The sequence below is a fragment of the Taudactylus pleione genome, unplaced genomic scaffold (genome assembly GCF_031769625.1).
Source record: "Taudactylus pleione unplaced genomic scaffold, aTauple2 ptg000977l, whole genome shotgun sequence".
Lineage (NCBI taxonomy): Eukaryota > Metazoa > Chordata > Amphibia > Anura > Myobatrachidae > Taudactylus > Taudactylus pleione.
This window is the reverse complement of record NW_028285378.1, coordinates 219,650-234,183: the sequence shown is the minus strand read 5'-3', so window position 1 is coordinate 234,183 and position 14,534 is coordinate 219,650. Positions and strand designations below refer to the sequence as shown.

The window sequence follows — 14,534 nt, the reverse complement described above, 5'->3', positions numbered from 1 at the left end:
GTCATTCTGGTGGCTCCAGACTGGCCACACCGTCATTGGTACGCAATTCTTTGCAGTAAATTGGCAGAAGTTCCGTATCGTCTGTCCCTGCATCCAAATCTGTTACTTCAGGGTCCATGCCGTCACCCCGATTTGCCTCACTTAGCTTTGATGGCATGGTTCTTGAATCCAACATCTTGAGGGCCAAAGGGTTTTCAGAATCTGTTGTAAAAGCTATGATACAGTCTCGCAAACCAGTCACTTCCCAGATTTATCATCTGGTATGGAAGATCTATATTTCTGTGTGAATGACACAAGTTTAATCCTGGAAGGTTCCGAGTGTCTTGTCTTTTCTGCAAGATGGTTTGGTTATAGGTCTTAGATTGTCCTCCCTTAAGGGACAAATTTTGGGCCTGTCGATCCTGTTTCAAAGGAAATTGGCCACCATTCCTGAAGTTCAAACTTTCTTGCAAGGGGTTCTTCGCAAACAGCCTCCTTATGCTGATTCTTCCATGGGACTAGAATTTAGTTTTGAAGGCAATTCAAAAGGCACCTTTTGAGCAATTGGAATCTGTAGAATTGCAATACCTCACTTTGAGGGTTGTTTCTCTTTTGCCCATTGCCTCGGTCAGAAGAGTGTCTGAGTTAGCCGCTCTTTCTTGTAAACCTCCGCTTCTCATGAGGGATAGGGTGGTGTTGCACACTAAACCTCCCTTTCTCCCGAAAGTGGTATCAGCTTTCCACATTAACCAGGATATCGTCCTTCCAGCCTTTCGCCAGGCTTCAGTGACTAGTGAAGCTTCTTCTTTAGCACTGTTGGATGTGGTACATGCGTTACGCATTTACTTGGAGTGCACTGCGTCTTTGAGGCGTGTGGATTCTTTGTTGGTGTTGATTGATGCACCAAAAAGAGGCTGGCCAGCCTCGAAAGGAACCATCGCTAGATGGGTCACTTCTGCCATCCAGCAGGCATATTTGTCTTCAAATGTGATGGTTCCGGCTTCAATTCTCCCCACTCAACTCGTACTTTCAGGGCTTCTTGGGCTGTGCAGCATGGTGCCTCGGTAGAGCAGCTGTGCAGAGCATCTACCTAGTCATCCGTACACACTTTTACAAAATGTTACCGCTTCCATACATTTTCGCCAGTGTTGGGCGAAAACTTATTCGGGCGGGCGGTTCCGACGCTCCCCCCATAAATTGGCTTGATTTGGTATATCTCAGAGGTAATGGCATCCCCCAGATAGATGATAAAGGAAATATGATTTTTACTAACCATAAAATCTTTCTTGGAGTCCATCTGGGGAATGCTGGGAGCTCTCTCCCTTGTTTGGTTTCATACTAGTTACCTGTTGGCTTTCTCGTTTTCCTCAGTTCTTCCGTGGGTCTTTGGCTGGCTTTGTTAAACATAGACTGAGGTTCTAGTGGAAGGGGAGGGGTTATATAGGGGGTGGGAGCCTCTTAATTAGTTAGTACCTGACTCCACAGCTCACTATACATAACCCAGAAGTAATGAGATCCCCAGATGGATTCCGAGGAAGAGATTTTACGATGAGAAAATAGTTTCACTTGATAAAAACACATTTTTTTAAATTAATCTGGAACCCCTTTACCTGAATATGAGTGGTCCCACCCCTACAGCACACCCCCTGATGATACTACCTTCTGTATAGGAGTAGTGAATGTGCAGGTATTGCTGCAGCGAAGAGTAATGTTGAGCCCACCTTATGCCAGGTAAATCCATCCACTTCAACACTCAACTTACACTGGGACATCCAGAAAAGACTATTAACATGTGTCAGTCCCCCCTCCCTGTACTTTATAAATGTCCAAATCAGAATGATATTACCTACAATACTATTTAATGCATTAGCTGGAGGATGTGTGCCAGTCACTTACTTTGTAAACTTCTCATTCTCGTTTTATCCATTTATGAATCGACATAAAAATTAACAATATAATGTGGGCATTTTTCATTATGCGATTTGTGAAGGAGCCACATACGGCCAAATTCACAATATTTAAATTTATTTTTAGGGGCCATATTTACTAAGCAGTGGATTTACAAGACCCATGATATTTACAGATTTTGCATGACAGATTTAAAAGGGCAATAATACTTAATGAAAAACCAGTTTGATTTTGCATTTACTATTGTTGCCCTTTTAAATCTGGCAGGCAGAATCTGTAAATTGTGAGGGTTTGTAAATCCACTGCTTACTAAATATGCCCCTAAATATCTTCAAGATGACAGATTTTAGGTCCAATTCACTATACAGAATTTTAATGGAATTAGACATAATAATTCCACAAAATAAAGAAATATACCATTAATTATACGGCGTTACCATTCTATGAACCAACACATTTATTATCGTGCGCACACATTTTTTATATGTAGAGTTTTAAAATCACTTTTTATAATTTTCATTGTAGTGGACTTAAAAAAAAAAAAAAAAAGTATTTTATGCATATAGCATTATATGAACATCGATGCTATTTTTATCTGACCCTACTTCTGGGATTTTAGCTCATAAAGTAGTAGTAATATAAATCCACCCTAAAAAACAAAGTTGTCCTTTGATGGGTGAGTGGTCCCTTACATAGTGGTCTTCATCTGTTATCTGATAAGAGAGTTCCTGTAGACGGCGGCAGTGTTCCTTGCTGGTCAGTCTGACAGCTTTTCACAGCAGGAATCGCAGCATGTCAGAAAGTGCCGCCGGAATTGGCTTTGTGAGTTTGTCAGGGAGGATCTGCTCTCATTTGATGGTAATAAAGTTAAAGTGGCTTTTTGTTCCCACTGCCTGGGAAGCAGCAGAATTGCCGATGAGATGATGAGAACAGGGATCTGGCATAGAACGCTGTGCTTACTTCTAGTCATATAATCTCATTGTGCTCGGGTACCTCAGAAAATTGGGACTAGCAGTATATACTGTCCATTAAACACAATAAAAGGAAAGCATAAATCTGCCCTAATTCTGCAGTGATTTCATCTGGTGGCTTAACCCTCTACAACCAAGCCAGAGTATTGTGGATCTTGGTCTCAGCAGAAGGAAAAGGTGGTTAGTTGTTAGTCTCACCTGCTCAAGGGTTTCTTATTTTATTTCAAAAGATCAGTTGTTTCTGGAGGCTACTTTTGCAGAGAGTGAACCCTTCCCCCTTAATTACTGACATGGCTAAATCTGGTTACATTGTGTTAGAGCTTTTTAGTACTGCTCTCTTATACAAATAGCTGGGTGGTTAATGAGGACCTGCATTGTTGGATTATACCTGCCACTCGGGATTGGTAGAACAAAACGATCTGGCACCAATATATGCTTAGATGTGATGTATAATCCCCTCTATGAAATGGAACATGCTGTTTTAAAGAGTAGTGCTGAGTATGAGGACTGCATGTTTCCAGCCTGATTTACTTTTATTTCAGGTGAAAGAAAAATGTGTGAGTCATTGTCTGATTACCATTTCATCTAGCAAATGGGCCATTTCCACTAAGCTGTGCAGATAATATCTGAAAACAATAATTCTCACAGTTTAAGTCCCCCATACATCTAATGACTGATTGAATGATCCTGCGATCGGATCAGAAACGCCGACCAGCAGCCTTCAATGTTGGAGGATTGGTGAAATACACCATCTTAAATTTCACAGATTTGCCAACCACAATGATATTTTGATCGTGATCGGCATATCTGTGAAATCCAACATGTTGAATTTCACCGGTCCTCCAACCCGGCATCTTTGGATCGCTGCAACGTGGTGATCCATCGCTGATGTATGGGGGCCTTTAGTCAGTACCTCATGAGGCGTAGGCACTATACTGGTTTGGGTACCTGCCTGCTCCATTTGTCAAAACAATAAATAAAGTATTTTATGTTAATTTGGTCCCCTTAGTGCCCACTGGGCCCAAGACATGAGCTATGCCTATACATGAACTCTGAGGCTTAAAAGCCACCCAGTTGTGCTGCAATTCCCCACCTCCACCCTTTCTCGCTGTACCCATTTCGGCTAGTTTCTCAAATATCAGATAGGTTGGAAATATCAGTCTCTTCATACCTGCACCTCCATTTGTAGTTCTTCCTACCCTAAATTTAGCTTCTTGTTAATCTGCAAAACTTGATATGCTACTAATAGTTGTTGTGGAACTACAAACCTCAGAATATTTGGGACTGGATGTATAATTTGATTAAAGTGATTTGTGAAGACATAACATGTAGGGCCAAATTCACAATACTTACATTTGTTTGTAAATATTGTGGTTCAAAAGACAAATTTATGAACAAATTCACAATAAGTAACCTTAAATGGTTTTGAACATAAAGAATGAAAAGGAAAAGAAGTGTGAGCGCTAGGTCAGAAACAGTGGATTTGCAAAACTTAATTTATTGAAAATGAATATATAAGGTTTTGCTGGCGATACACTTGCACGATTGTGGGCCAATTGCCTGATTTTCGACGAGTCCATAGGATGGGAGAGCTTTCGGCTCTAATAGAGCCGGAAGCTCTGCCACTGACATTACTGGTGATGTCAGCGGGGCCGCCCACAAACGGCAGGCGTACGTTTGGGAACGCCTCCGTTTGTGAAGCCACCCCACGCCTACAAAACGGGTCGAGCTGTCGATCAACATCGACAGCCGCCCCTTTTGTAGTGAGCCACGGAGCAAGAGAATTTCTCTCTCGCTCTGGGGCTTGCTCACGCGCAGTGCGGCCGCTGCTTGTGCGCACAGCCAAACATCGACCCGCTTGCGATGTAGGTGCTTGCATACCGTAATGCCAGGTGTATGCTTGCACTTTGGACAGCTGGCTGGAGTCCCATAGATATCCTGCTGTGGTCACTGAGGAAATCTGACCTGGAGAAACGCGTCAAGCTTTATGCTGATTTTATTGACTTATGCACTTTGTTATATCTCCAAATCACCAGCATTGTATTGGAGTCTTGAACGGAATATTTTATAGCCCGCTTAGTGCTGTTACTACTTGGACGTAAACGAACCATCTTCCACACTACAGTCTGCACGGTGCTGTTCAGTGCTGGGCTGTGAGATCTGGATTTGAACGGACCATCTACTCACACATTGCCCGTCCGGCGTTGCCCTTGCTGGGCTGCGGTATCCGGATGTGCTAGACGCTGCACACTGCCACTGGTCATATGTTTGGGATGTTTACCCTGAAGCCGGCTTACTGACAAACAGCTTTAAGCCATTCGAGAGAGCACTACCAGCTTGGCATAGAGGCACGAGCCCACAGACTACACGGGACCAACATCAGTGACCACGGCAGGATATCTATGGGACTCAAGCCGGCTGTCCGTAGTGCAAGCATACACATGGCATCATGGTATGCTAGCACCTACTAGCTTGTTATATCTACGTGTTCACCTTGAATTGGGACATAATACAGCCTAGTTTACATCTATAAAGAACAGAGTATGGTAAGAGCTACAGCCTATACATTCTTTATTGCCAATTTACTTTTACATTTTTACCTATTTAAGAATCGGTACTATCAATACATGGTGCAATAGAGTCATCTTTACAGAAGACTATGGACCTGATTCAGACTTGCTCGCTAGGATGTGTTCGCTCGTAGCTGCCGGTGGTTCGCATTGTGCGAATGCGTATGCATCGCAGTGCGCAAACCAGTGTGAGAGATCGGGAAGCGTTCGTTCGCTGCGCATAGACTGCCCAGCAGAGTGAGTGACAGGAGAAGCCGTTTGTGGGTGGTGACAGGGGCTGGGCGCTAGAAACGGGGGTGTGGAGATGCGAACGCAGGCGTGCCTGAGCGTCAACGCCGTTTCAGAGGCGTGCACAATTAAGAGGCAGCGTCACTTGGTGGTATTTCACCCTGAAGTGCTTGCGGCAGGGTATAGTCCACCACATGCGCTGCATTCGCTTCCAATGGTCCTCAATGTACCGATGGTTGCATACACTTCCTGGAGATGACGTACGCAAGTGGGTGTCTTAAGACAGGCTGGTGGGTGTCTGCATACACAGGGTGATCGCACGCCAAGACATAGTGGGCATGCTTGTGCCTTGCCGTGCGATTGCCTGCCTTGCCGTCATTTAGCCGAATTTGCATACGCATCGAGCAAGCGTACGCATCTAGCGAGCGGTTCTGAATCAGGTCCTATATTTCAAGTGGACTGAGTAATCATCTACTGTTTTTACATTGTGCAAATCTGGAATTATTTTTGTATATTTGAGATTTGTTATAGACTTACCTAATATATTGTCAATAAATTAATTTTTGCTGATCCACTGTTTCTGACCTTGCGCTCACACTTCTTTTTCTTTTCATTCAGTATTGTTGTGGGTAGCAGAACCCATTGGTGCGAGCTGCTGGCCAGTACTACTCACCTGGTGCAAAGTCGCATCCAGATGTTTTCCCATGGAAAACATACAACTTGCTCAATGTAATAGGATGTGCGTTGTTAACTCGCACATAACTAGTTAAATTAAACTTATAAAAATAATTACAAAATAATAGACCTGCTTCAGGCTAGCAAGTTTAGCTTGAGAAACAGTGTCTATAGCAGAAGATGTGTAGGCTTCTGTGTCTAGAAAGCAATGTTGTATATTTTTATTACACACTCAATCACTCACACTACATACTTAACTTGTCCCTAGCGCCGTCTGTCCCTTTGTCCAGTAGATTCCACAATCGGGATCTGTAAAAAAAAAATAAAAAAATCTGGAACTCCACCCCAAAATATATATAATAGAAAAAATAATTGGTGCGCTTTTATCTAGCTGCTGGTTTGAAAAGTAATAAATAATTTATTCAACAATCGGTCAAATACATTAAAATAATGCTATACCATGGTACGTTGTTGGAAGTAAAAAATAAGGCCTATGGCCATGATAATATTGATACAATATTGCACGGATCCGAATAAAAGCATAAAAATGGAAGATATAGATATTGATAGGTTAACACAATTAATAAGCATAAATTAGCAGCAAAGCATGAAAATAGGTCTTAGAACAAAAGTCCAGTCACAGCAGATATTAATGTAGACAAGCAGGTTTGAGTTATTAATGTTAATTAGCAACAAAGCAGTGGCGTAACTAGGGTATTTGGAGCCCAGGGCAAGTTAAAAAAAAAATGGAGCCCACAAGTAGGTGCGTGCAGCGGAAAAGTGGGCGTGACCACATGTCAAAAGGGGTGCCCACTGGACAATGGGGGCGTGGCAACATGACTCACCACCGTTTCTCGTCACTCAGGGAACATTCCTTTCCATTCCATATGCACCTTAAAGCCCCAAGTAGTAGTGCCCCTTTTGCAATGACCACTGTAATAGTGCCCCCTGTAGTAGTGTCCCTTATACAGTGCCCACAGTAATGCACCCTTATACAGTGCCCCCAGTAATACGCCTTATACGGTGCCGCTAGTAGTGGTCCCCCTATGCAATGCCCCCAGTAGTATCCCCCCTTTGCAGTGCTCCCAGTAGTGCCCTTTATACAGTGCCACCAGTAGTGGTCCCCCCTATGCAGTGACCCTTATAGGGTGCCCCAGTAGTAGTGTCCCCAGTAGTGGTCACCCTAATGCAGTGCTCCCAGTAGTGCCCCTTATACAGTGCCCCCGGCCGTGGTTGCCCTTATAAGTGCTCCCAGTAGTGCCCCTTATGCAGTGCCCCCAGCAATGCCCCATATACGCTGCCCCCAGTAGTGGCCCCCCTATGCAGTGCTCCCAGTAGTGCCCTTTATACAGTGCCCCCTGTAGTGGCCTCCCTTATGCAGTGACCCTTATAGGATGCCTCAGTAGTAGTGTCCCCAGTAGTGGTCACCCCTATGCAGTGTTCCCAGTAGTGCCCCTTATACAGTGCCCCCAGTAGTGGTCCTTCCTATGCAGTGCCCCAGTAGTAGACCCCCCTATGCAGTGCCCCAGTAGTGGTCCCCCTTATATAGTGCCCCCAGTAGAAGTCCTCCCTATGCAGTGCCCCCAGTAGTGCCCCTTATATAATGCCCCCAGTAGTAGTCCCCCAGCGGAAAATTATCGCATACACCAGCGAAGTATCAGAGGGAACCAGACAGCCGCGGGGAAGACCACACATGGAAGGTAGGCAGTAACAGGGCTAGCTAGTTAGTTCTATCTGCAGCCACCCGGTCAACACTTTGCTACTGGCAATCTTGGAACCCACAAGCAACGCACTTTAAAGATATTAACTGTGCTAAAAGAGCTTATAAACCTATTAATCACCCTTTTCTTTACAGGAATCGCGCTACACATAAGTTTCATTTTAATCCATTATTCCAAGCGCTCCTTTCTTCTTTTTATACTTTGTCTCCATTTACAAAGTGAGCTGCTTTATCGTATAGATATTTTGTTTCAGTAGCGCAGCAGTACATATATAATTCCTTTATATAGAGCCCCCAGTAGTGGTCCCCCCCTATGCAGTTTCCCTTATATAGTGGCCCCAGTAGTAGCCTCCCCCCAGCAGTGCCAGACAAAGACATACACGTAAAAAAAAAACACTTGCCTGAATCCCCGCTCCTGCGCCCATCCCCGTTGTCCTCTCCTCAGTCCTCCCGGGCTGGCCCGCTCTGCATTATGGGAGAGAGGTCCATCACCCACTGCGGGAGCTGGAAGATGGAGCTCATGAGTAAGCAGTCAATTGGAGTCTATCTGACTCTCATTGGCTGGCTGCCAAAACAAACACACTGCCGCCGGGTAGTATGAGTGTACTAGCCGGCGGCTGTGTTTGTTATTGTGTAGTGCGGACTGCACTCCATGCGGTCCGCACTACACTGACCACCTGTGTCCTGGACCACATAGGCGGCGCCGATGGTGCCCAGGGCATGAGCCCCGCTTGACTCGCCCCTAGTTATGCCACTGCAGCAAAGCATGGAGGTTAGTGGTATCATATAAAGGAAGTTCAGTCAATGAAAATATTGATATGACAAGTAAGGTATACTACCATCCAGCAGGTTTTCATATTCCAAAAGCACCTCTGACCAGATAGTTCTTACCTCTACCCTGAATAGGGGATGACACTGGGTCTCTTATTTGTTGCTGTGTACTGCACGCAGAAGCTTTTATATTGGCACCAAGGTAATTCCGCTGTATGTACCGTGTGGTCTGGAGGTGCTGGGGTCCGAGGCAGAGGGACCTCTACTCCCAATCCGCGGCACTTCTGGCTGGCCACAATACTGCAGTGTGTCAGGAGACTCTAGGGATCATGTGATACGTCACTTCCGGTTTCGGGGCTTCTGGCATCACGTTCCATGAGTCTACTGACTCTTTTCTCCGCCCTATGACACAGCGGTTTCATCAGAGGACCAACATCAATAACTCAAACCTGCTTATCTGCATTAACATCTGCTGTGACTGGACTTTTTTCTAAGCCTATTTTCATGCTTTGCTGCTAATTCATGCTTATTAAGTTAACCTGTCAATATCTTTATCTTCCATTTTCATGCTTTGTCGGATCCGTGCAATATTGTATCAATATTATTGTGGCCATAGGCCTTATATTTTACTTCCATCTGCGTACCATGGTATAGCATTATTTTAATGTATTTGACTGATTGTTCAATAAATTGTTTATTACTTTTCAAACCAGCAGCTGTATAAAAGCGCTCCCATTATTATATTATTCCCTGTAGGCATCCTTTGTCGTCTTAAGACAAATAAAAGAGAACGCGGGACCCACCAGACAGTGTACCGTCCTCTAAGGAATGCCGCTACATTTCCTGTAGAAATTCATTGGCTAAACGTTTATTGGCTGAGAGAGGCGAGCCCCCGTCTCTCAGCCAATGAGCGGTTCCCCCCTTGACTTCTACAGTGTGTGTCTTGTCACTTTTTTTTATATTTCTTTTGCAGGTGAACTAGAGGTAACAGTGAGCCCTTAATGCCCCGCATGTTGATACTTGTGATATACCAAGTAGCAGCATGCTGGAGGGGCTTGCTGGGATCTCTAGTTCTCCTGTAAAGGACAATATTGTTCTGACTATTTTTTAATCAATCAACTCTGCACCCACTGCCCAGGAGTGCGGAGGATAGGCTCGGGCTATCAGCCCCGTCCTGGGATAGCCTGGAGAGGGGGGACCCCCTTATTCCAGGGGTCCCCACCTCCCCAGCGATGCCTGGACTGACTAGAGTGAGGTTAATAATGCTTTGGCCGGGGAACCCCGTGAAGCGTGTCTCCCGGCTGTGGCATTACATCCCCGTTGGAGTCCGGTGCTGAATGTGGATAATATGGGGGACCCCTACTCATTTTGTCCCTCGTATTTCCACAACAAGGACTGGCTCACAGAGCCTGGTGCAGGCTGATGATAATACGGGGTAGCCGGTCCTGTATTTTCACAACCAGGACCGGCTCACACAGCCCAGTGCTGTTTGTGGTTTTGGGGAGGGGGGATGACCTTGCATCATTTATTTATTTATTTTTAATTGTAACCCTCTCATTGCCTTTTTACAGAGAAGCCTACACGGATCTTAAAGCGCAACGGAATTTGCTCTGCTATATAAGAAACTGTTAATAAATAAATCTTAGTGATCTGTGTAGGCTTCTGCAAAACTCGCACCTTGTAATAAAACTCTAATTACAATTTGCGAGTTTTCACCCCAAAAAACTTGCATGAACTCGCATCTCTGACATACTCGCACCTTCCAACTCACACTCCATTGCATAGTGCGGGTTTCAGTACAAACTTTGTATTCGCACATTAACTCGCACCCTATTACATTTAGCCCATTTATTTCTAGATTTAAAGTAAAGCATTCTAGCATTAATTATATGGAGTTAACATTCATTCATTACACGCACATATTTTCTATTTAAATACCAATCTCAGTCCTGGAAAGAGGTCACAGTGCTGTGTGAAGCTTGTGTATACAATAAGCAAAACTGACACAGAAATGTGAGATAACATCGTGAACATTAGAGTAAACATGTATTTGTATTTTGTACTGTATTGTACTATATCATCTGTGCTGCATTATAAAGTGAGCTCAATGCTGTAAGAAGCATCACTTCAGCCTACAGGCAAGTCACAGAACACCATTTCTGTGATATCAGACATTTATATCACAGACTGATTCTGGTCAGAATAAAATGGCTGCCTGCTGTGACCCTCAGTCTCTTTTGAAGGTTTTTATGCAATTTATTCCTTGTTCCTTGCAGGTCCTTCTTGTCCCTCGTCTCTGGTGGCATTATGTGGAGTCCATTGATGATATCACAGTTAGTGTCAACTCTTGGATTGAGCTGGTAATTGATTCTTCTAGTAGAGGTTTATAAGTGCCTGCATAATACAATAACTGTTCCTGCACTCTAGATTATCTATGGAATAATGTACTGTGTCGATTAACTTAACGCCTCAAACTTCTAATATACTGTAACATATAAAGGCACAGGGCGTTATTCATTTTATATAGGTCACAGAAATCCAACCTGATTTATACTGGAATTATTTACCTAAAGGGGAGTGTGTGATATTCTGTATAACACTCAAGTTGCTGTAAATGACACAGAAATGTGAGAGACTGGTAACTGTTTATATAGTTTTACTTGCATTTTTTTAAGTGTTTATAGATATATATTATTATGTTTAGTAATATTCACTGATAATAAACAATGATATTACTACTCACTGATAACAAATTAGGATATCACTATGCACTGATAATAAATGGTGAAGTTACTACTCACTATTAATAAACAATGGCATCACTACTCACTAATAAATCATAACATCACTACTCTCTGATAATAAATGATGGCATCACCACTTACTGATGATAAATGGTGACATCGCCACTCACTAATAATAATATATAATGACACCACCACTCACTGATAATAAATGGTGATGTTACTACTCACTATTAATAAACAATGGCATCACTACTCACTAATAAATCATAACATCACTACTCTCTGATAATAAATGATGGCATCACCACTTACTGATGATAAATGGTGACATCACCACTCACTAATAATAATATATAATGACACCACCACTCACTGATAATAAATGGTGAAATTACTACTTCTTTATAATTTATTAGGACATCACTGCCCACAGATAATAAGTTAGGACAACACTACTCACTGACCATAAATCCTGACTTCACTACATACTGATAATAAATGATGACATCACCACTTACTGATAATATGTAGTGACATCACCACTCACTAATAATAATATATAATGACACCACCACTGACTGATAATAAATGGAGACCTGAGTTTTTACTGATAATAAATGGAGACCTGACTTTTCAATTATGTACACCATATGTATGTTCTTTTCCAGACTGTTGTGTATTCTGTTGTATAACACAAGTCCAGAGTTTAAGGATCGACTCTCAGAATACTTATTAGACCTGACAGATTATTCCAATTAGTAAGGCTGAGTCTGCTCACCAAGAATAATTTACCACAATCAATACAACTTAACAGTCCTTCATTTTATGATAGAAGAAACACAGGCATGATGGTAATAACCATTTATATATAGGTAATAACGTTATTCCTCTTCTTATATAAACCTGTCACACAGCTCTGTCACTCTCACAATAAACAGCAGATAAAATTGTGTTCAGTATCCTGGATGTTCCAACACCACTCCATGCTCATTAGCCATATAACCTTCAAATCAATCCTTCCAATAAGGTGACAGCATACAGTTATTGTGAGCCTCAGTTATTTTTATATTTTCTGTAAATATTCAGTAAAAACATAAGGGTATAAGTTACCATGGGTGGGTAATTCCACATGCTGCATTTATAATAGGGCCATGGAAACTAAAAATAAGTCAAAATAATGGGAGAAGATATAATTTAATGTCCACACTAAAGAACTTAGGGTTTTTGACATTATATTGATCCTTTACTATAATTTGTTTTAAATTCCTTTTTATTTTGAAACCGATTATCCCTTATTTCTATGATTGGAAAGACTGTCATGTTTGACACCATTTTGATACTAATTTAATTATCCAAGCATGAATTTATTAAAATAATGTATAAATGTTTGACCATTTAATTTCCTTGATGTTAAATATAAGAAATGTTAGCTTTCCATAATATTTTGATATTCACAATCAGCGTCTGCTCCTTACCTGTCTGGCCAGGGGGTCTGCACATCATCGGCTGCACTGCAGTATATGCAGCCTTCTTCTCCCTGCCATCCCGGTGATAGACAGCTGATGTCACCGGGAGGTTGGGCTTAAGTCAGGTGAATGTGAGGGGCGGAGCCTAAATAAGGGGGCATGGCTTAAGCCCGGAGCTTCTTGGCAGACAGGCTGGCTCTTAGGGGCTGCTTTAGCTGCAGCCGCTAGAAGCCAGATAGCTCTGCCATAATAGAGGGGAATGGCTTCCCATGGGAAACACTCTCTTTGCTATTGCAGTCCGCACTGGCAGTCCCAGGGGGAGAAAATTCTGCCTGTCTGGCTGTGATCAGCAGGGAGTGCTTCCAATGAGACTGCTAGGCAGCCCTGCGTGTAGTGGATTTTACTGGGGAGCTAGTGTTCCGCAGCCCCGAGGTAAAATCTGCCACTGTTCCCAATACTTTTTGAAGCCTGCTATTATTGGTAAACCATTCCCTCCAACATCCTATATCTTATAAGATGTTGAGGCATATTACTGTCTTTATAAGGGATATAGTCAAAACTTAGACAATCAAAAGGTCGACAACAAAATATCAACTGTCAACATGGTGAAAGGGTCGAAAACCAAAATGTCGACAGGGATATAAGGTCGATGATCACAATGTCAAAATGTACACAGTGAAAAAATTACTGTTGACGGTACAAATATAGAGACATAGTGAAAAGTTAGATAAATCATAAGATCAACAACCAATATGTAGACCCAGTCAAAATGTCAACATATCTAAAATAAGAACTAATGGTGACCAGTAAACAGTGAACCTGTCATGTCAGACTCATTACAATTAGCAGCTCAGATGATTCTACGCTCCATTGTAATGCTAATTGCAATGAAACTGTTGGAACAGGACATGCTGGCAGGTGTAGTTCCACAGCAGCTTACACTAATTGTTGCAATTGCCGCAGCTGCTAATACCCATCACAGTAGTGCTGCAGTTAGGGCCTGTTTAAACTGTGGCAGGGTATGCTGGCATGTGTAGTTCCCCAGCCGCATACATTAATTTGCTGCAGCCGTAATTGCTGCAACCGCTAATGCCCTTTATAGTGGTGCTAATACCCTGCTTAGTTGCGCTAAATAAATGACAATCACAGCATGCACACCTCACTATATTTTGACTACAGGATATAGTATCTGCAGTTACTTATATTGTCAATGTCGACATTTTGACTGTCTGTATTTTGAGTTGTTCAAAATTACGACATGCCTGTATTTTGAATGCAGGGTAAACCAATATATGTGCAGTTAACTAAATTGTTACTGGCACCATCTAACTGCAATACTAACTGAATATTAATTTGATGTCTATAAATGTCATTCTATGTGTTTAAACACGTCTGTTAATATTGATTAAGGAGGTGTTAAATCGTATAGGCATATATATATATATATATATATATATATATATATACAGTGCCTTGCAAAAGTATTCACACCTCCTTTG

General features: G+C 42.5%; 1 protein-coding gene across 1 annotated transcript in view; it reads left to right on the top strand.

Annotated features, from left to right (window-relative positions):
* The window catches only part of HSPBAP1 (HSPB1 associated protein 1), a 170,011-nt gene that overhangs the window by 131,662 nt on the left and 23,815 nt on the right, over positions 1-14,534 (top strand). The window contains exon 6 of the mRNA XM_088460746.1: positions 11,099-11,182. Within this exon, the coding sequence (XP_088316872.1) occupies positions 11,099-11,182 (84 nt within the window). The remainder of the gene's footprint in view (positions 1-11,098; positions 11,183-14,534) is intronic.